Raw genomic sequence first — 23588 nt, 5'->3', positions numbered from 1 at the left:
GGCTTCTCATCTAAGTGCCAGTCTTCTTGCCTAACCAGTCCCAGTTGCCCCCTCTCACTTCTTCATCCAGTCTGTCTCTTCAGAGTGTCTTCCTTCTCCCTACCAGGACTCCTCTTCCAATCTGTCTTCCATCTACAGCTCCTTCCCGTTCTCTCTTTGCCCAGTGAGTCCCAGGTCTCCTTCTATACCCCGACTTCATGTCAGTGTGTGTCTCCAGCTCTTTCGCAGTTTCCTTGCCCAGCTTATTCCAGTCTTCCCACTCCCCCAACTGTTAGTTTCTTTCTTCCCTCCTTATCCCTCCAGTCTCACCAGGCTCCTTGTCCCAGTCTACTGCTTTCTCTGCCCCTCAGTTCATCTCTTGTCTCCTCTGTATTCAAGTCAGGTGCCTTCTGCCTCTGCTCTACCTTGGCCCAGCAGAGGGGTCATTTTAGAGGAGAGGAAAGGAGACTGGCTCCCTGCTCTCACTTAGAGCCTAGCTCCTCCCTGGCTCAAAGTATCCAGGATCAGCAATTGTAGGAAAAGTGCTTCTGAGCCTCTGTAGCCCTGAGGTGGAGCATGCTCAGTTGCTCTGTGAGGATGGCACACATGCATTCTGAGCACTAGGAGCTTTGAGAGGCTCAAGCATGCTTAGTAAAGAAGTCTACTGAACGCGTGCAAACCAGTTTTTCAAAGGGGCAGATTTTCACAGGGATGGGAAAAGGCTTATTCCTGACGCAAGCTATGCCTGCCAAATTTCAAGTCTCTGGTCACGGCATGGGTCACTAGAGCTGTTCAAAGAAAAGATCTCCACAATTTAATGTGAGCAAAACGTGTTTTTTCTTTAGCCTCATTCTCAGAAATGACTGAAATTTTCTAGTAAAATTCGGCCTGAGGCAAGTGGAAAATTTCAGCCAAATTGTTAGTTTGACAAAGTTATAATAAACAACAGAAAACAGGGTTTTATAGTGACAAGTATTGTGCAGCCTTAATAGGTGTTGCTACATGTTGCACCTATAATATATATGTGCTTAATTGTTTGCAGGATTGGGACCTAAACTAGTTTACTACTTGTTGTACTTATACCCATACATAGTTGGGTCTGTGTGTGCGCACACATTCATTACCTGAAACTGTTTTGGGAAGTTGGGAGGAGGAGAGGGTTTTGTGTTCTGAGAGGAATTTCTCTTGTACATTGTCTGATCTCCATCACTGAAGAAGTATCAGTGAAGAAATATCCAGTGTGAATGATATTTCTTACGAACTCTCATTGAAGTGCAGCATTCAGACCACATTGGCACTGGCTCTGCATGAATGTTGGAACATGGAGCTCTGAGATTTGCCTTTCCCCAATCCTCCCGTTTGGTCAATTCTTTAAGGCAGCTCTGGGTGCTGTTTAAATTGTCAATGGAGTAAAAATTTTCTTATAGTTTACTGATTTGAATACAGCAACAGCTATATCTTAGTCAGGATCAACCCTGTATGTGACATTGTCAAAAGGTATAAAAATGCCATTTTTAAACAATGGTACGTTATGACACATTGTCAAAACCCAGGAAATTCAGGTTAAGACTAACACTTAATCTTTGGCTTACACCGTTGTGAGGGAGAAGGCTTTGCTGATTTTTGTAATCTGAATGCTGCTTAACATAACTCTTTAATGAATCTTGGTTAGTTAGTTTTCAATATACAGATTAGAAAACACAACTTCATTTCGCTTCAGCCCCCAAAATAAAAGGGTTTTGGAATTCTGCTCTCTAGTATTTCAGATAACTAGATATTTAATATTAAAAGTCCTCGTTACATTTTGATGTGAGAGGAAAAAGGGTTGTAATACTCTCAACCTTAAAAATCTACCAGTCACTTTTATTGCCCTCTGTCTACAACATTTTATATGAAAAATCAATTCTACAATATGTAGAAGCACTTGCCAAACTTTCTATTTACACTTGTTTGAACTACTGAAATGCAAGAAGAATAGGAATTTTAACTTCCAAGTTTTCTATTGAGATACAGCCTACCACCCAGATACTACAGTGATATGCACACTTTCTAAATGTGTGTTGATTTCTACCTCAATTCAGGCTATGGTAGCTGTTTTTAGTCAGGACATGGTTTAAGTCCATTTCATATGTTACAGTCCTGACTGAGGATGTAGGAAATTGTGTGTTGGAATTCTGAATTTATTTTCTGCAATAACAGGTGATTTTAATAATTGTACCTCCTAACTTCTTTTTAAGGATGGAAATGGAGTTGTGCGTGGTTACTACTTGTCTGTGTTTCTAGAGCTCTCAGCTGGATTGCCAGAAACATCCAAGTAAGGAAATGTCTATTTAAACTTCTTTTATGCCTCTCACCCAAGGAGTTTAAAGAGCTTTACAAAAGTGTATTCAGCCTTATCTCTCTTCTAGGACCTGATCCAAAGCTTACTGAAGCAGATGAAGATTCCTATTGACTTCACCGGCCTTTGGATCGGGCCCTTTGTCCCATTTTACAAGTAGATAAGATGAGGCGCAGAGGTTAAGTGGGCCTGCAGAAGGACAAACAAGTCAGCAACAGACCTGTCAATAGAGTCTAGGTCTCAACTTCCAGTCCTTTGCTTGGCCAGCTAGACCACTCTGACTCTAAGGAAAATAGTTCAGCTGAGAGAGATGCTATAAAATGACTGTTGTACAGTCCTTTAGCCCTCCGATAAATCAAAATTGTGTTATAACTGCCAATATGATAACCTTGCCCTTTAAAGTCCACAGTTGCTCCAAAAAATAACATTTTTTACATGCCTGGCTCCAAAATATGTCTAAATGTCTTACGACTCTCTCTAGTTTAATAGGACACTTTCTGCAGCTTTTAACTTCTCAGAATATTTTCTGGTTCTGTTTAAAATTTAGAATGCAACAGCTGACTGGAGGTATAGAGGCTGTTTTAGCTGCTGGAGGAGCAGGAACTTATGGAACTGAATCTCTGCTTAAAATTCCTTTGCCTATGAAAGACTGACTTGCCAGGCTTAGAAAGTACAATTTGATAGCTGAGTGACATGCTCTGATTTGAGGAGAGGAAAGAATTGAAACTAAGTAATGTGCTGAGCCTGCTATGGAGGGTTATGTTAATAGTGACACTGAAGGGATTTCAGACCGACAACTGAGTGGGTAGCCTTTCTGGTGAGGAAGAGGAGTTCAGGCATAATTTTGGATTTGAGGTCCACAAGAGTTCTAAGGAGAGGATTCTAGGTCTATTTGGAGAGAGGCTTTTCATAAAATGGCCGAGCATTTATGCTAGCACCGTGAGACTGAAATGAGATACTGGCCGATGTTAGCGGACTTTAATAAGCAAAACGTAATGTGAGCTTTTAAAAACCTTGTCTTCCACACATCCAGAACGATAAGATGCATTATGGAGTGGGGCTTGCCTCTTCACATTAAGACCGCTTGATAACGCTTAGTACTAGAGATACTCCACCATCTGCAGTGCTCTTGCCATTTCACAATTAGCGTTGCGTGGGATGGCGAAGAACCTGCATGTCTCTTTGTATATATGTATTTCATTGGCACCATATCATTTGTATGTGCCTTCCCCTTTCAACACTGTTGCAGAGGCAGTCTGAGGGTATGGCTACACTACGAGCATTACAATGACACAGCTGCTGTGCTGGGGCTACACTGCTGCTCTGTAGTCATTCACTACAGTGACAGAAGGAGTTTTTCCATCACTGCAGTTAATCTACCCCCTCAAGAGGCGCTAGCTATGTTGATTGAAGTATTCTTCTGTCACCTAATGGTGTCTATACCAGGACTTAGGTTGGTTTAACTGAATTTGTACAACCCTGAGTGACATAACTAGGTCGACCCAAGGTTGAGGGGTAGATCAGGCCAAAGTGGTGTGTTGTCATGGCACCTGTGCAGCTAGGCCGAGAAGGATGCGCCTGAAGGGCACCCATAGAAAGTAATACAATATCCACCTTACTAAAGAGCGTTTTCTAAGAATTATGAAAGTAATGATGGTAATTTTCTAATGCTCGGTGCAACTGCTTTCTGCCATTTTCACATACTTGCAAAGGATAGGAAGAATTTGACAGAAATGTATTTTGTGCACATATAGTCCCAAAGTCGCTTTCAACCATTATAAAGTGTATTCAACAGACCCCAAAATAATCTTAAATGAAAGTTTAAAGGACACAGTGAACTTGAAAATCATATTTCAAACTTGAAGCTACATATAATTGAAAGAAGTTTAAGGAGAGAAAATATATATTTTCCTCTTTTCAGTTTGATTATGCATTTGACAGTATTTTCTGTAGTCGGTTTGACTGTTTTCTCTGTGCACATGCGAATAGAAGAATTCTCTTCTCTTTCTGTCTGAAAGACAGAAAAATGATTGTAAAACCTTAAAAATCGACACAGGGATTTAAGAGCTGGTAGGGAATCCTGGAACTACTACTTTTTTTTTTTAATTGATTAGATTTCAAATTGTCCCTTTTTAATTCACTGGTTCAGTTCTATTTGAGAAGTCTGTCTTCATCTTACAGCCCAGCTACTGTCAATCATATTGCACTTATTTCTCATGTAGAATAGATTGGCAAATGCACAGAGCTTTGACTTCAGATTTTATCATCCCTGACACAGTTAGCCCTTGGCACCAGCAGCCTAGAGTGACTGCTGTGAAGCTGTAATGCAGAATCATTAGGGCCTAGCATTGAGAGAAATCCTGATCTGTCATTAATCTGTTTTAGTTTATAAATACACAGTAGTCCTTCAGCCTGTTCTAAAATGTAGCATTTTTTGCCTGTAAGCTCAGTCTTGTACCTTTGCCTCTTAAAATTTGTATATTACCCAAAAACCATCAACATGCTGTTCACTTTCCACTCTAGATTCTTTTCTTGCTGAATCATCACCTTAATTTGAAATCCTATTTCTTTTTAAAATCTGATGCTCGTAGTAATTTAACTTGATCTGAAACAAACATACCATATGTATTTTCTTGCACTGAAATCTGGTGGTTTGTTACTGTTCCAACTAATTTAATTTTGTCCATGTTTAGATACGAGTACCGTGTGGAGATGGTTCACCAGTCCACCAATGATCCTGCTAAAAATATAATTAGAGAGTTTGCCTCTGACTTTGAAGTTGGAGAATGCTGGGGTTATAACAGATTCTTTCGATTGGACTTGCTTGCCAATGAAGGGTATTTGAACAGACAAAATGACACTGTAATTCTTAGGTAAGAGAGATAATTGGTTTCATCTACAAACCTGTTTTCTGTGGCTTTTTTTTTATAAAAGTACTATAGTTACTCCCAAAGTAGGAAATAATTAAAATAATTAGATTAATTTAAAAAATATTATGCCATGCTTCATCATAAAAGGAAAGGATTTTAAGTTCTCATGAGCTTTAAGGGAGAATGTATGTTTAGGAGAGGAAGTGGGAAAGATTTCAGTGCATAGATTCCTTTGAGATGAAGCAGTCATCTGCAAAAACTACACTTGACGCTAATATGCCTGTATTGGGCATGCGTAGATAGAGAATTAAAAATTATTTCAGGAAAATTCTGCATGTGTTTTCAAAGGGGATTAATAATGCATTCCATCCCCCTTTGGATATTGTCATTGAGATTAGTGGAACTTTGAGAGAGGAGGGTGTGGAAGGGTGTTTATAATGGAATTGAAGCTAACTTTGTTAGTGGAAATTGCAGCATTATGGCTAAATATAGATATCCTACGCTTCTACTTTAAGTTGGGTTTTTAAAATATCACTTGTGGTTTGTCTATTCTGGTATTTCAGAATTCGGTATTATAGTATATCTGGAAAAGTGTAAAGGAATTAATTTCCCATCAGGCTTAAGCTTAATTTTATCACCTGGTTTTAAGCATTGCATTATTTTAGGTGGGACATCTCAAGCGTTTACAAAATTTTCATTTTTGTGGCATTCTCAAGGTTCCAGGTGCGTTCACCTACCTTCTTCCAAAAGTGTCGGGACCAACACTGGTACATTACTCAGTTGGAAGCTGCTCAGACAAGCTACATCCAACAAATAAACAACCTTAAAGAGGTAAGTGTGAGGTTGGATGTGTATTTTAATGCCAAATTCAAACATGGATTTAAATCTTTGATTATAGTGGCCACTGACCAGTAAGTTTGTTTCACTGTCAGGTTTATTTGGATACCAATTACTATTTTTAGAGTGTTGATAGTGCTGGATTTTGTTTCCAGTTACTTTCAATGTCTTTCATGTTAATCTGTTTAAATCTGTGAAATGCTGTTGCTTCTTGTAATTTGTTTTTTAACAAATTTTCTTTGGCATATACTTACATGTCTATTTTTTTAAAATGTATTTAAGAGACTTGCAATTGAGCTTTCCCGTACCCAAAAATCGCGAGGCATGTCACCTCCAGACATTCATCTTAGCCCCCAGAATGATGATGGTCCAGAAACAAGACCAAAGAAATCTGGACTGAATCCTGAGGTACTACTTGAGAGTGTCACCACTCCAGCATTAGCAAGAGATGCCAAAGATGATGAAGAGGAGAAAATCCAGCATGACGATTTCAATGTAGGAATTCTCTTCTATTCCATTTTCAGTTTTTATTTCTATCCATTGTACTGTTACAGGAAAATTATAGAAGCATGTGTGTTGTGTTAGATGAACTATTCTCCACAAGTTCAGAACTAGTGGATAATGAGGGGTAAGGATAGAGACTTTTAAGGAGCAGCAAAAAATTGTTTAAGGAGAGAGAAATTCCAAAGGCATGACCATCTGGTAAACAAATCAGAGAATCTAGCTATCTAAATTGGTACTGTCAGGCAGGCATTTTATCTACTTGTATTGCACTTTCAGACCCTCCCCAGCTCCTGGGTGATATTACTGACATCTGGTTTTGCTTTCTCAGTTTAGAAAGTACTGTAGATAAAAAATATTAAAAAACCCAAACACTTTAGATAAAATTTCTGCAGTACAGAAATTCTCATATTTTGTTGCTCCAGTATGAGCTCTCGGATGGTGATCTGGATGTAGACCTTGCTGGAGAAGATGAGGTAAACCACCTAGATGGCAGCAGCTCCTCTGCTAGTTCAACAGCTACTAGTAACACTGAAGAGAATGATATTGATGAAGAGACTATGTGAGTGACTGCAAAAACTTACCCAAAATTGTTATCCTCTTGGCCTAATGTCAGTTCCCATCAGAATAGAATCAACTTACTTTGTAGATCACAATGTCTTTGATTGATGTGTGACAGATTAGAGGCCAAAAGCTGGCCCGGAAATTAGTAATGTAGTAATGTGGTAGAAATGCAAGATGACAAGTCTGCAAGCAATTTCTTACTGGTTTATTTATTGATTTATTTCCAGTGTGTTGGCTTATTCAGTTTAACATGTCCTTGACCAGCAATGTCATGTAAGGCTCTTTTCAAGAGATTAGTTAACTCTGATCCTACAATAATTTACCACTGTGATACCCTACACAAATACAAGTGCTGTTTAGAAGTGGAACACTTAGACTTTAGACTATTTAAATACTGAAAAGTTGAAGGACATTGTTAGATCCGCATATTTAACGTACTATTAAGATGCATATTCTTGTAATGAATATGGAAAGCTTGCAGAATCAGGTTCTAAAATTCCACCTCTTGGAAACACATCAGATTTTAAGACTTCTGGTTTCACAGTCAAGTGATGATGCATTTTGACTTGTTTGTTCATGCAGTTTGGAAGCTACAAAATTGTAGTGGGATGTTTCGTTTTTCTATTGAGTTGGCAAACATTGCAATGCCTAATTGGAGCTGATGGTCTGATTTTTCTTCGCACCAAGGTCTGGAGAAAATGATGTGGAATATAATAATAATATGGAGCTAGAAGAAGGAGATCTCCAGGATGATGCTGCTGCTGCTGCTGCTGGTGGAGCATCAGGTACAGAAAGAAACATTTGCAATCGAACTAACAGTAATTTGTCAGGTTTCCTCCCCTGTTCTTTTCAGTGCCACATCAGAGGCAATATTGAGCCGCATATTCTAGAGGCTTTTCTGTTTTTGAAAATGCTGCGTCATGTGCTGTACACTAATTATTGCAGTAGAGTGCCAGCTTCCCACAGGTTAGAAAAAAAGTGGAGGGGCCTTCTACTGAACATCCTTAAGAAAAAATGTCAGTTTGAAGTTTCTCTGGGAGCATGGATTTTAAGATATTTCCATTCCAGTCAAAAGTAGAACAGTAAATCAATTTGCTTCTACTCTACTGCTGTCACCATGGTTTCTGACCGCTTGACACATTCCTTTAGATTTTGCTACACTGTTATTAGCTACGTTTTAATTAAGTGAGGGGCGTGAAATGTATGAATCTTTAAATGTGGAGCCGGAATTAAATTAAAATATAAATAATTAAATGGTACTCCGTAAGATCACTTGCAGCATAAAGGTGACTGCAATTCAAAATCTAACAACACGTTTTTTCCAGGATTTCTAAAATGACTGAATCTATAGTTAAATGCACTCATGATGCCAGTGCCCACAGATCACACCACGATACTGCAGCGTAGGTCTGTTGGCAATCTTTAAGGAATACTGATCTTCATTTCCTTGCTCTCTTTTCCCTTTCGATATAAACCTGTTGTGCCTTAGATCCAGTCTCTGTCATAACACAGGCAAATTATGCCTCTCTTCAAAACATTTCTTGTCAGGCATTTGAGGAGCCTGACTAATTTATTTAAGTATGGCATTAATCAGTTAAGAACAGGAGTGGAAGTGGGGGTGTAATGTCTTCAGAATACAGTGTTATCTAAGGTTCTGTTCACCTGTTATTTTAGTGGTGTTTGTAAATCTTGATGCAAAGAATGTGTGTAACCCATTCACTTTAAAAGGAGCCTCTCACTTTCAATTGCTTATAGTGCTTTTTCACTCTGAGTACTGATAATGTTGTTTTTGGTCACCTGCTTTGAAAGGAAGCCTATTGGGCTGTCCCAGATTGGACTCCAGACACAGTGACTGGGTCTCAGATCTCTTATGGGATTGCTAAACACTATGTAATAAGAACATTTCATAGCTCAAAGTAAGGCTCAATTGAAGATCTCCCTAGATCAGATAAAAAACTCATTTTTATGTTAGTGGGGCTTTTTTTTTAAATCTGTAAATCTGTAGGAACAGTTAATGTTCTTCGTATTTGATGAAGTCACATTCTGTTGATTTTTCCATTTTTCGGGCTGTTAGTTTATCAGTGTACTTTTGTTTTTCTTCAGTGCTTTTAGAATCCGTACATCCTTGTAACAAGATTGCTTTTCCTGAGATTTTTGGAGTGCTTTTAAGATTTCCATCCTTGAAGTATATCAAGGATTTTCAGTTGCTCTGTTGTGAAATACAGAACCCTAATACATGCAGACCTAACGGTGTATATGTACTTTTCCCATGGTGCTCTCTTTCAGGTAGTAGCCATGGCTATGCCAATGCAAGTGGCAGATCTTCAAGGCGGGGAGGAAGTACTTTAGGCTCAGCAGCCAGCAGCAGTTTACTAGACATAGATCCCTTAATTTTAATCCATTTATTGGACCTAAAAGACAGGAATGGGATGGAAAATCTGTGGGGTCTACAGCCACGCCCTCCTGCCTCACTTCTGCAGAACAGAGGTAAATGGTGCATTTAAATACAATTCTTCCATGTTTTCCTTTGACAAGAAGTTAGATGCACATCAAATCTAAGTAATTGGTTAGAGATTTATTTAAGAACATAAGAACGAACATCCTAGCTCAGACCAATGGTCCATCTAGCCCAGTATCATGTCTTCTGACAGTGGCTAGTGCCAGCTGCTTCAGAGGAAATGAACAGGTAATCATCCCCTGTTGCCCATTCCCAGCTTCTAGCAAACAGAGGCTTGGGACACTTCAGACTATCATTTTGCATCCCTGCCCATCCTGGCTAATAGCCATTGATGGACCTATCCTCCATGAATTTATTTAGTTCTTTTTTGAACCATGTTATAATCTTGGCCTTCACAACATCCTGTGGCAAAGAGTTCCACACATTGACTATGTGTTGTGTGAAGAGGGACTGGGGAAAGGCCACTGGATTCTGTTATTAGCTCTTGATGTATTTTCATAATTTCATAGTAGTCACTGTATGTACCAAACCACAAAGTACTCGTTGGCTTAATAGCTGCTTTCAGACTTAGAACTGTAGATGAGTATTGAGATGACTTAGAACTGCAGATGAGTCAAAAAAAATTTCTTTGTGGGGGCAGGGACAGTGTCTGTTTAAAGATAACTCGGGGGGGGGGGGGGGCTGAAGCATAGTTCCAACTCTATGCACATCTTTTGTAGCTATCTTGGTATCTATGAAGAGAGTAATACCATATCCTTATCTAGTACTCTGCTGTAGTACATCAATGCCAGATAAAAAATGGATTTCCACCTGGAAAGGATTATGGTGCTATAGACATAAACAGAACAAAACACGATATACACAGAGTATGGAATGGCTATTTCATCTTCTAAACTTTCAGCTGTTGGCTGAAAGTGGAACGATTGGAAGGATTACATAAGCTAGTGGGGAAGCTATTTCAGACATTTGAGGTGGCATGGAAGAAAGCACTCAAGAAAGCAGGCATGGGACACAAGTGGCAAGATCAGGTGGATTGTAAAGCCAGGAAGGAAGTGTAAGAGGAGTTGAGGACAGTGATCATGATGGAGGGCTTGAAAAGTGAGAATGCACTTGAAAAATAGTAGAGGCTGATGCAGAAACTCCTGGAGGAAGAAACATGTACAGAATGTCAGAAAGGAAGAAAATAGTGGTCAGTTTTTGTGCTGATACTTATTAAATAACTTTGTTAGTATTTTGCATAAAATGTATTTGAGTTATAGTGTTAGGCTGATGTGCCCTAACCTTAATTTTGTGTGAACCAAAGGAAAGATAAATAGCAAGCTGTAAATATAATTCTGTCACAGCTAATTATTGTTGAAAGTTAGATGTTCCTCTCCTTTGTTAGTGAAGAATCAGTAAATAATCAAACCTCATAAATAGATTTAGCAGACTTAACGTTTGTTTGGGGCTAATTGGCCCACTGCTAGAATAGCTTATTTCAGGTCACTTTGAAACAACCATTTGTTGGCTTAATAGAGCAGAAGAGAAATAATAGTCATAGAATCATAGAATTATAGAATATCAGGGTTGGAAGGGACCCCAGAAGGTCATCTAGTCCAACCCCCTGCTCAAAGCAGGACCAAGTCCCAGTTAAATCATCCTAGCCAGGGCTTTGTCAAGCCTGACCTTAAAAACCTCTAAGGAAGGAGATTCTACCACCTCCCTAGGTAACGCATTCCAGTGTTTCACCACCCTCTTAGTGAAAAAGTTTTTCCTAATATCCAATCTAAACCTCCCCCATTGCAACTTGAGACCATTACTCCTCGTTCTGTCATCTGCTACCATTGAGAACAGTCTAGAGCCATCCTCTTTGAAACCCCCTTTCAGGTAGTTGAAAGCAGCTATCAAATCCCCCCTCATTCTTCTCTTCTGCAGACTAAACAATCCCAGCTCCCTCAGCCTCTCCTCATAAGTCATGTGCTCTAGACCCCTAATCATTTTTGTTGCCCTTCGCTGTACTCTTTCCAATTTATCCACATCCTTCTTGTAGTGTGGGGCCCAAAACTGGACACAGTACTCCAGATGAGGCCTCACCAGTGTCGAATAGAGGGGAACGATCACGTCCCTCGATCTGCTCGCTATGCCCCTACTTATACATCCCAAAATGCCATTGGCCTTCTTGGCAACAAGGGCACACTGCTGACTCATATCCAGCTTCTCGTCCACTGTCACCCCTAGGTCCTTTTCCGCAGAACTGCTGCCGAGCCATTCGGTCCCTAGTCTGTAGCGGTGCATTGGATTCTTCCATCCTAAGTGCAGGACCCTGCACTTATCCTTATTGAACCTCATTAGATTTCTTTTGGCCCAATCTTCCAATTTGTCTAGGTCCTTCTGTATCCTATCCCTCCCCTCCAGCGTATCTACCACTCCTCCCAGTTTAGTATCATCCGCAAATTTGCTGAGAGTGCAATCCACACCATCCTCCAGATCATTTATGAAGATATTGAACAAAACGGGCCCCAGGACCGACCCCTGGGGCACTCCACTTGACACCGGCTGCCAACTAGACATGGAGCCATTGATCACTACCCATTGAGCCCGACAATCTAGCCAGCTTTCTACCCACCTTATAGTGCATTCATCCAGCCCATACTTCCTTAACTTGCTGACAAGAATGCTGTGGGAGACCGTGTCAAAAGCTTTGCTAAAGTCAAGAAACAATACATCCACTGCTTTCCCTTCATCCACAGAACCAGTAATCTCATCATAAAAGGCGATTAGATTAGTCAGGCATGACCTTCCCTTGGTGAATCCATGCTGACTGTTCCTGATCACTTTCCTCTCCTCTAAGTGCTTCAGGATTGATTCTTTGAGGACCTGCTCCATGATTTTTCCAGGGACTGAGGTGAGGCTGACCGGCCTGTAGTTCCCAGGATCCTCCTTCTTCCCTTTTTTAAAGATGGGCACTACATTAGCCTTTTTCCAGTCATCCGGGACTTCCCCCGTTCGCCACGAGTTTTCAAAGATAATGGCCAAGGGCTCTGCAATCACAGCCGCCAATTCCCTCAGCACTCTCGGATGCAATTCGTCCGGCCCCATGGACTTGTGCACGTCCAGCTTTTCTAAATAGTCCCTAACCACCTCTATCTCTACAGAGGGCTGGCCATCTCTTCCCCATTTTGTGATGCCCAGCACAGCAGTCTGGGAGCTGACCTTGTTAGTGAAAACAGAGGCAAAAAAAGCATTGAGTACATTAGCTTTTTCCACATCCTCTGTCACTAGCTTGCCTCCCTCATTCAGTAAGGGGCCCACACTTTCCTTGGCTTTCTTCTTGTTGCCAACATACCTGAAGAAACCCTTCTTGTTACTCTTGACATCTCTTGCTAGCTGCAGCTCCAGGTGCGATTTGGCCCTCCTGATATCTTTCCTACATGCCCGAGCAATATTTTTATACTCTTCCCTGGTCATATGTCCAACCTTCCACTTCTTGTAAGCTTCTTTTTTATGTTTAAGATCCGCTAGGATTTCACCATTAAGCCAAGCTGGTCGCCTGCCATATTTACTATTCTTTCGACTCATCGGGATGGTTTGTCCCTGTAACCTCAACAGGGATTCCTTGAAATACAGCCAGCTCTCCTGGACTCCCTTCCCTTTCATGTTAGTCCCCCAGGGGATCCTGGCCATCTGTTCCCTGAGGGAGTCAAAGTCTGCTTTCCTGAAGTCCAGGGTCCGTATCCTGCTGCTTACCTTTCTTCCCTGCGTCAGGATCCTGAACTCAACCAACTCATGGTCACTGCCTCCCAGATTCCCATCCACTTTTGCTTCCCCCACTAATTCTACCCGGTTTGTGAGAAGCAGGTCAAGAAAAGCGCTCCCCCTAGTTGGCTCCCCTAGCACTTGCACCAGGAAATTGTCCCCTACGCTTTCCAAAAACTTCCTGGATTGTCTATGCACCGCTGTATTGCTCTCCCAGCAGATATCAGGAAAATTAAAGTCACCCATGAGAATCAGGGCATGCGATCTAGTAGCTTCCGTGAGTTGCCGGAAGAAAGCCTCATCCACCTCATCCCCCTGGTCCGGTGGTCTATAGCAGACTCCCACCATGACATCACTCTTGTTGCACACACTTCTAAACTTAATCCAGAGACACTCAGGTTTTTCCACAGTTTCGTACCGGAGCTCTGAACAGTCATACTGCTCCCTTACATACAGTGCTACTCCCCCACCTTTTCTGCCCTGCCTGTCCTTCCTGAACAGTTTATAACCATCCATGACTGTACTCCAGTCATGTGAGTTATCCCACCAAGTCTCTGTTATTCCAATCACGTCATAATTCCTTGACATCACCAGGACCTCCAGTTCTCCCTGCTTGTTTCCAAGGCTTTGTGCATTTGTATATAAGCACTTGAGATAACCTGTTGATCGCCCCTCATTCCCAGTATGAGGCAGGAGCCCTCCCCTCACAGACATTCCTGCCTGTGCTTCCTCCCGGTATCCCGCTTTCCCACTTACCTCAGGGCTTTGGTCTCCTTCCCCCGGTGAACCTAGTTTAAAGCCCTCCTCACTAGGTTAGCCAGCCTGCTGGCAAAGATGTTCTTCCCTCTCTTCGTAAGATGGAGCCCGTCTCTGCCCAGCACTCCTCCTTCATGGAACACCATCCCATGGTCAAAGAATCCAAAGCCTTCTCTCCGACACCACCTGCGTAGCCATTCGTTGACCTCCACGATTCGACGGTCCCTACCCAGGCCTTTTCCTTCCACGGGGAGGATGGACGAGAACACCACTTGCGCCTCCAACTCCTTTATCCTTCTTCCCAGAGCCACGTAGTCCGCAGTGATCCGCTCAAGGTCATTCTTGGCAGTATCATTGGTGCCCACGTGGAGAAGCAGGAAGGGGTAGCGATCCGAGGGCTTGATGAGTCTCGGCAGTCTCTCCGTCACATCACGAATCTTAGCCCCTGGCAAGCAGCAGACTTCTCGGTTTTCCCGGTCAGGGCGGCAGATAGATGACTCAGTCCCCCGGAGGAGAGAGTCCCCGACCACCACCACCCGCCTTCTCCTCTTGGGAGTGGTGGTCGTGGAACCCCCAACCTCAGGACATCGCATCTCATGCCTCCCAACCAGCGGAGTCTCCTTCTGCTTTCTCCCCCCAGACATATCATCTGGTCCACTCTCCGCATTGGTACCTGTGGAGAGAACATGAAAGCGGTTAGTTACCTGTGTCTGTGTTACTGGAACCCGGACATTCTGCTTACCTCTTCTGGAGGTCACATGTTGCCAAGCTTCTTCACTGGCCTCTTGGCTCCTCTGTGCAACCTGCTCTATATCTTTAGAGCTTTGTGCCCCTAGAAGGCTATCCTGAGTTTGGTCCAGAAAATCCTCAGTCTCTCGTATACAACGCAGAGTCGTTACCTGTTGCTCCAGACCTTCAATCTTCTCTTCCAATATGGAGACCAGCTTGCACTTTGTACAGACAAAGTCGCTTCTGTCCTGTGGAAGAAAGACAAACATGGCACATCCAGTGCAGGTCACAACAGCTGAACCCCCCCCTTCCATATCACCTACCTACTATGAGCTTCCTCAGAGACGTTGGCAAGATGTAAGCCTCACTGGGCTCACTCCAGGCGAACTCCCAGGCAAACTCCTGCTGTGAGCTGCTCTGCTGTCCCCGCTGCTCCGCTGCCGCTCAGCTGGTTCGCGAGGCTCTGGCTATTTTTAAACAGCCAGGCTTCCCTGACGCAAACACACAGACACCCTAATGCCCGCCCCCTGCAGGCTAGCAGCTAATCAGACACTCACTCAGGCTCTCTCCCTGCCCTCCCAGCAAACACACGCTCGGATACTTCCTCAGCAAGCAAACACACACACTCGGATACTTACCAGTCCCAGGCAAACTCCTGCTGTGAGCTGCTCTGCTGTCCCCGCTGCTCCGCTGGTTCGCTGCCGCTCAGCTGGTTCGCGAGGCTCTGGCTATTTTTAAACAGCCAGGCTTCCCTGACGCAAACACACAGACACCCTAATGCCAGTCCATCTGGTACAGATATATGCTCTTTCTCTTGACATGATGATGGCATTTGCACTGTTCAGTCTAAAGATAGGAAGTGAATGGTTTGAGTTTTGATAACTTTCAAATTTAGTTTTGTAGTAAAATTCATGCAGTGGCAAGCAGGGTTGTTCAGTCAGTTGTTCTTTTGGCAGAAAGTGTCTCTTCTTAGATTAACAAGATTTTCATTATGATGCAGAGCTTGATCTAACTTCCAAACTGCAAAGGATATAAAGACAGTGTAGTAGTAAATAAGTCCTATGCAGTGGAGTTAGCTTTTAATAAAACAAAAACAAAAAAACCTACTACCCTGAAGATTGGACAAAAGAAGCAGTTTGAAGCGGAGCATGAGCTACAGGTAATGCAAGGTTGTGTACTGTCAAGATTCTGCAGGTGCTGTCTAGACTCTGCCTTGACTGAACTAGAGAGACCAGGTGAAGTTACTGAAGAGATGGGATGAACTTTCACTGTTGGCAGTATGACCCAGACTGAGGCCTCCATGTTACAGTGTTGTGGTGGGTAGGGTCTCTGCTTCCTTCAGCCACTTACTGCATTTGGTGTGGTCTTTCTGTTTTGCTGAGATCCTTAAATACCTGACTTTGTTCCTGTAGCTTGTTCAATCACCATGTTGGAACAAGGCTTCTTTTATTTCCAGAGCTTCCTTAGTTTTGCCTCTGAGGGACTCAAAAGCCATTGGAGTTATAGCTCTGAGCCAGTTGAATTTGCAGTGAGATACTTAGAATTCTGAAAGTGTAACAAATAGAAGATTTCCAAGTTGATCTAATTCTGGCTAATTAACATAAAGACTCACCTACATAGTATCTCTTAGAGCTGACCTGGGGCAGCAAGGGACCTAAGGGACTTCCTTTACTTCAGATTTCTCCTCTGAATTGTCAGTTAATGTGAAATGATTATAAAATTATTCTTATATCCAAGAAATGCACTTGTCAACAAACTGATGAGCAGGTGAACTCAAAGTTGTCCAGAGATATGAAAGGCTCTCCGTTGCCATGACTGGCGCGCTAAGGGAAAGCAAAGCACCCAGCACGAAAGAACCTCTGCCCACTGTTCCCACTGAGAGAGCTGCTGAGAGCAGATGACCTATGTCACTAGAGCCCAGACGAAGGGGATGGAGTTTGATTATGTTGAATGAAATAGGATCATTCTGTGTTGGGCACCCATTTCTCTTTCACACATTAGAGTAACTACAGAGGGCACTGTGTACACAACTGGTCTGAAACTTCTTTGAGCATGTCTGCACTATACAAATTGGTGCTAGCAGTCTTATAAGGAGTGGGTGAAGGTCCTGATTCATGTTGTTGCATGTTGTCTTTTTTTCCAGTGTGAACAGGAAAACATGGTGCTATTCCCATTTTTTTAGGCAGTCTTGATTAACACTAAAATTGTTCCCCAACACTGTCCTGTTTTTCCATCTGCACTGGCAATAAAAAGTAACATGGATTTCTCCCTGTCCTCAAGTACTAGTACCACACAGTAGTATCACTGATTCTTTGCTCTTATCACATAGGCAGCCTTGTGCCCCTTGCTATGTTAAAGGGATTGTCAAGTCAAATTTGGGACAAATCTAATAAAAATGAAGCATTTAAAAATCTGAAACCAATAGAAATGTTCCAAGATTTTTAAAAGATATTTATGGAAACAGTTTAACAAACATCCTCTTGTAGTATTTGCAACCCAGTCCTTGCAGCAGTTTGCTAGTGCATGGGAGCTTGGATGTGAAACTGAAATATCCTCTACAAATTCTTCCAGTCTTAACAATGAAACAGTTTAAAGAAAAAGAAACTATTGATGGACGTTACAAACATTTTTAACCTTCGTGTTCGTTTAACCTTTCCCTTGTAAAGCATCATCCTACTCTCTAAAAGACCGAGACCAGCGGAGGCACCAGGCAATGTGGCGTGTGCCACCTGACTTAAAGATGCTGAAGAGACTCAAAACTCAGATGGCTGAAGTTCGAAGCAAAATGTCTGATGTAAAAAACCAGCTGTCAGAAGTAAGAAGCAGCAATGCTGGCTCTTGTGAGGGGCAACCCAGCTTCCTCCCTATTGATCAGGGACCTTTGGCTGCCTGTGGAACAGAAAGCTGCAGCAAGTTACAAGAAATAGGAATGGAGTTGCTGACAAAATCATCAATTACAAGCTGTTACATAAAGAGTTGTAAGTGTGGGATGCGGGAGGGGAAGGCTTAAAGCTGTTACTTCTCTAGATGGCCATTGTGTAGACGGATACTGTATCTAGATGTCTGGAAATAGAAATATTCAACCTTTTTATAGTTTAAACTTTATAGCTGAATTTGTTTATAGTAAATATCTTTTGAGGCAGAAACATGAAACTCATGTTTGACAGAAGTTAAATGGCTTCTCTAGAAACTGGTTCTAATGTTTTCAGCAAGCGCATTGTAGTTATTAATAATATTCCAGAATGTGATGAGAATCTTTGATGCCCACTGCACATGTTATTTATCTAATTTCACATTGACCTTACGGATAGGTAGCATGAAGTTTAATTTTCTGTAAAGACAATTTTTGGTGTCAAAGCTTACCTGCAGACTATATGCAGATCACCTCTACGCTTTCTCAAGTTTGTTACTAAAATGTGACTGATCTTGCAAAAATCCAAGCAATCTCATAGAGCTCCAGAGAATGAGTAAACTGTTCTCATAGCATGAGAATCTTTCTTTGCGTGTGTGTCAGTGTGAATCCCACAGTAGGTGCTTGTGTGTGAGATCGGAGTCTTTTGAATAGCAGTGTCACACACGTGTCCCCTATGCCTCTTTATGCTCCCATACGAAAGTCCTAAAGGCCAGGGCAGCCGCAACTCTCCCTCAGTCCCCTCTTATTTCTCATGGCAGCAAGATGGAACCTAACAAGTGTCTGACCTGGTAGTTCTTAACTCCAGCTAAAGTTCTCAAAATTCTTCACAAATCTTCAGAACTCTTCTGATCTACTGATATACAACTTCTGTGAACACCTTTGACCCATCTAGATTAAATACTGATTGCCAGACACTTCTGTACGCTCCCTTGGTGTACAGGGATTCCCAACATGGTGTATTTGAAACTTGTGGGCTTCAAGCTTGCACATTCTGTGATGGACTAATTACTTTGAAAGATGGACATAGCAGGTGCCTCTTCTGTTTAGGAGAATTATATATACTAAGTAGATGTTTGGTGTGCATATCTTTGATCACAAGAATGTGTAAGTCACATGGCCTGGGATTGAAGCTTCATCTCCTGGAGCAATCTATGAAGGCCTCTTCAGAGATGGCACCAGAGTCTTGACAGCGGACAAAACAGACTTCATCAAGCAGCCATCTAGCAGACAACTCCAAAGACCAGTGCGGAGAAGATGGCATTGCAAGATGGCAGTGCAAGAAAAGACCTGGCATCAGCACCAGTGCCCCCAGCTCTGAAGCAGACTCCAGCTATGTTGCAGATGTTGGCACTAAAACAGACACTGTGATACTGAAGTCTGGTACTGAAGTCCAGCACCAAAAGGGGCCACTTTAGACAGGAGCAGAGACTCCACACAGGGCTCAGAGCCTTCCTACAAGAATAGACCACGTAAAGTTTCTGGAGACAAATCCACAAAGCCTTGCACAGGTCTGAGGGCTAATGTTGAGGAGCAGCCTGTGGCACAGAGGAAAACTCCAGTACCAACTCAAGATTGAGTGTCACACCACTCAGCAATTATGCTCCTAGCAGATGAGCCTCTGGATGAGCTAAGTCTGTAACCTATATTGAGGCACCTGCCGGTACTGATACAGACCCTGGTACTGAGAGCACCATCCATATTTCTCTGTACTACCCATAGAGGTGGTCTGTTCCTCCTCTCCATCATCAGTGCATACGTTCCCAACATCCTTAAGCAGAGAACCCTCTACTCTACAATCTGTGATCAGTATCCCAAAGAGGCCTACCTGTGCTCCCTACAGGACCTAACCACTATCCCAAAAGGAACGGCATTAGACTAGCCAATATAAAGCTAGCCAGTGATATTCCCATGACATGCCACCCTGTTGGGCTCACTGGGGTTTGCCATGTCAGTGTGCCATGTCAGTGTGTTCGCTTCCCCATCACCTTTCTGCCAGACCACAGAGAGGGCCATCAAGAACAAGCAGATCTGGGGGCTGAAGAACACCAATGTCCTGTTTTACCACCAAAAGACTTCTCATCCTTGTTGTCTGCTGAAGTTGTGTCTTCAGCATAACTTCAAATTTTCCAAAAGCTCCTTCTGAGAATTTCAGACACTCTAGGGAGGGCTGCATTGGAGAAATGTTGTAAATTTGATATTTTTGACAACTCAGTGTCCATTCAGAATTGCTCTTCCCATAAATGAGGGACAGCTTGACCTGGCGAAAGCTTTATGGCAGACACTGGCCCCTGTACTAGGTAGAGAAGCAGTATTAGGTTCCTTAAGCAGGTTTTGAGTTCTTTATGCCCACCCCAATCCAGGTTCCTTGGTCGAAGATCTAATTTATATTGGGATTTTATATTCGAGCCACGGTCAGATTGTTCAATACATCATTTTACCCTTAAGTTGGTTTTCTTGGTAGCTATCATCTCAGTATGGAGGGGCAGTGCACTCCAAGCTCTTACTCCTGGACCTACTTATACATCTTTTTATAGAGAGAATCTGAATTAATTTGTAATGTGGTTGGGGAGTTTCATCTAAATCAATCAATTAACCCGCCAGTTTTCTTCCTGAAATCATTCAGCACCAGGTGAGAGAAAGACAGGTACTTTTGGATTTTTCCAGAGCCTTACTCTATTACATTGATAAGACTAAAGCTTTCCAGATGCTCTCCCCCTTTTCATGACTAGCTGGCTTGTTAAAAGGCTCTCTGAGTGGATCCCACTCTGCAGCTCCACCCATTATCAACTACTAGTCCACCTCACCCTTCAGTTGTCAAGTTGCGCTTCACCAGGACACAGGCAGTGTCATCAGCCTGCTTCAGAAATGTGCCTGAATCTGAAGTTTGTAAAGTAGTGATGTGGAGCCAACCCACTGACTTTCAATGAAGATTACACCCTTTACATGGCAGCTAGGTCTGGTACTAAGTTTGGGAGAGCAGTACATCAATCCTTTTAACTAATGCAGCTGATGTTTCTTGCTCCCACCATCGAAGGGGAGTACAGCTTGCCAGCCACCTACAGTGGGATCAGCACTGACACATACTTGAAGAGAGAACAATTTCTCACTCTGTAGTAACTGTGGTTCTTTGAGATGCTGTTAGTAGTGTGAATGACCTACCCTCTGCCTCTGCTGTTGGATTCCTCAGCTAGCGTCAACTTTAAATTCTGAGGGACCTGAGAGAGGGTTGGGGACTATTCTGCCTTTTATGCTCTCACACAAGGAACACGAGGAGACTTGGGCTGCATGTGTGGCCTCAACGGACACTGCTGTTGAAAAGACTCCGATCTTGTGCACACATACAGAGGGTTCACACTAACAATCCCATCTCAAAAAATTAAGGTCTCAGGATTATTACTGATTAAGCGAGTGGCTTCTTCTCAGCATACCTTCACAACAGGAATAATATGTAATGAAAACCTTGAAGGAGTTTGAGAGATTCAGAGAGGAGGGGGACAATGTGGTGGCTCCAGCAATAAAGGAGAAGAGAATGTCTAGCGCCTTTCCATCAGTTAGTTCCGCTTCAGGCCAAAATAAAGATGGGATGATGCAGAGAATTGACTGGATGCCTAGGCAGTACATTCACACGCCTTTCGATTAAATATCTTTGCAGTCACGAGTAAGAAAAGTAATTCGCCCAAAGCTGCTCGTTCTGGAGCAGCAGGAAGCCTGTCTTTTCGAAGAGCAATGGACTGTGGGGACAATAATCTTCGCTCAAAGGGAGACTGCCAGACTTCCTCTGAAGGTAAATCTGAAATGTGGGAGTGCTTTAAATATGCTTTGGAATGCATCAGGGAAGAAGCTTTTTAACAGCATATCCTTGCTCATAAAGTTCCCGTCTTTGATTAAACTTTGTACATAAACCAGATACTATTTCCCCTAAACATGATTAACATTATTGCACCAATAACATTACACCCATTACACCATTTTACTAAGCCTTTGTGTCTAATGTTCATGCTCGGTGTTCCTGGGACTTCCATTTTCTAACAGTCACCTGTCTATTTTAAATAGTTTTAATATCCTAAATTGGTGTTTGTAATATCTTGTACTTAATTACTACATTTACAAGCAAGTTACTGCTGTAACTTACCAGCTAGGGCTTAAATTCTGGGTTTCCTCTAAAGGAAATACAAGAAAATTCTGCTTAAGTCCTTGTGAGACTTACTCCTGCACCATGTGGTAATAAAATTGGACATTATGACCACCAGGAAAATTCTTATACTTTTTAGTGCAGCTCTACCAGTGGTAGCAACAGTGAAAACTGTAATGCAGCAGTTCTCAAATTGAGAATTGCAAATGGGTATGTGGGGGGGGGGGAGGGTATTACAGTTCATGCTAATGGGAGTGGGATCCCAGGAAGAGGTCCCAGAATGGAAAGAAAGTGAGGACTGCTGCTCTCGTGTATGCACGTGGGAGCAAAATCATCTGTACCCTGTGGCTTTCACCATTGCTATCCCTAGAGATGCTGCACCAGTGCAGAGAAACGCCTCTATATTTTCCCTATTTAGACCAGCCACATAGATCCATCTCTCTCTATTAAAAAACAGATAATTTTCTGTATTAGTGAACCTGCGGAATTGCTGACATACGGGAAACTAATTTTCATAGTTTACACAAATCCAAAAGGTTCATCTGTACTGGGAAATCTTGTAAGTGCTTTTTTGAACCTGTGCTACCAGAAGTGGAAGCTGTAGGTGGCTTTTCTGAATCTGTGCTACCAGAAATGGAAGCTGTAAATGAGATGATATGTTTCTGGAAAGCAGGCATTAAGTGATCCTAATGGCAAATGCTGTTCAGATGGTGATATGAAAAATTTTGAAATGTTTCATAAGTGCCAATTATCTTCACCTTTTCTCTTCTTAGGTTCAATAGGAAGCTCAAAGTCTGGCAGTAGGCATGGCTCTCCCAGGTCCTTGACTAATGGTAATGCTCCTGATGCACTGCCTAATCCAGAGGAAAGAGAGTGCGAAGGCTCAGATTCTGATGTGGGCGTTTCTGTTTTAAATGGCTTAATAACTGTGGAGAAGACAAGAAAAGCTGTCTCTTTGGGGTAAGTGCCTTTCTCACTGAATTATAATTGGAACATTCAAAACTGCTAAAATCAAGCCTTGTATATCAAGGAATGTAAATTACTTTGAAGTCATTCACATTTTTCTGCTGCTCCCTTTGGACATTCAGCTTTGGCCCATAAGTGAGTTGTATTTAAAGAACTTTTGAGGATCGTAACAGCTCATTTTAACTAAAGCTGAAGCATCAGTAGCTATAGTTTGCCCATTTAGACTTGCAAGTCAGACTTTTGTCTGTTCTTCTAATATTTCCTACATTAATGTTCTATCCACGAGGATTTTACATCTAGTTTCCTTATATAGGAGAGGATATTTCACTGAGAATCCACTATTCCTTTCTTTTCCTCACTTCTGATTTTTCTGTGCTTCTCCAAATACAGTTTATAGTTACACAACATGTGTAGTAGTAGTTTCGGTTTTTCTAAATAGCAGGCCAGTGAATGGTGGGGTGGGCTGTGTCTTGTTTTTTTTTTGTGCAAACAGTTATGTTGCATTCTGTGCTTGCTTTCTGTCATTGATGTGAGGCAATAGTATGAAAGGGTAGGTTTAAGAAAACTTAAATGTATATGCTGTACAGAGGTATAAACTCCAGATGCTGAATGTGACATAGCATTGTGGGTCAGGGGAGGATACATTCTTTGGAGAGCATCAGTTATATACTTTCAGATCTCAAAATGGAACCCTGTAAATATGCCAAATAACTTCAAAGTTGGAAGTTCCCAGAAGCATAGGAGAGGCTCCCCTGATGCTAAACTGCATGTAACACTAGGAGGAGAAGCTGCCACCATGTTGGACTTAA

At 42.2% G+C, this 23588-nt stretch overlaps 1 protein-coding gene across 12 annotated transcripts in view; it reads left to right on the top strand.

Moving 5' to 3' along the window:
- The window catches only part of TRIM37 (tripartite motif containing 37), a 51606-nt gene that overhangs the window by 22170 nt on the left and 5848 nt on the right, over positions 1-23588 (top strand). For 11 of the 12 annotated variants that reach the window (XR_006276259.1, XR_005289333.2, XM_043499632.1 and 8 more), the window contains 10 exons: positions 2217-2293; positions 5011-5190; positions 5904-6018; positions 6307-6519; positions 6951-7087; positions 7777-7874; positions 9376-9576; positions 17434-17745; positions 21334-21465; positions 22587-22773. Coding sequence is in view for 10 of the 12 variants with exons in the window: in XM_043499632.1 (XP_043355567.1) it covers positions 2217-2293; positions 5011-5190; positions 5904-6018; positions 6307-6519; positions 6951-7087; positions 7777-7874; positions 9376-9576; positions 17434-17745; positions 21334-21465; positions 22587-22773 (1652 nt within the window). In the remaining 2 variants the exon portion in view is untranslated. The remainder of the gene's footprint in view (positions 1-2216; positions 2294-5010; positions 5191-5903; positions 6019-6306; positions 6520-6950; positions 7088-7776; positions 7875-9375; positions 9577-17433; positions 17746-21333; positions 21466-22586; positions 22774-23588) is intronic. The other variant, XM_043499633.1, reaches the window with a different exon arrangement.

This window comes from Dermochelys coriacea, chromosome 17, assembly GCF_009764565.3.
Source record: "Dermochelys coriacea isolate rDerCor1 chromosome 17, rDerCor1.pri.v4, whole genome shotgun sequence".
Taxonomy (NCBI): Eukaryota; Metazoa; Chordata; order Testudines; family Dermochelyidae; genus Dermochelys; species Dermochelys coriacea.
This window is presented reverse-complemented; position numbering and strand designations above follow the sequence as displayed.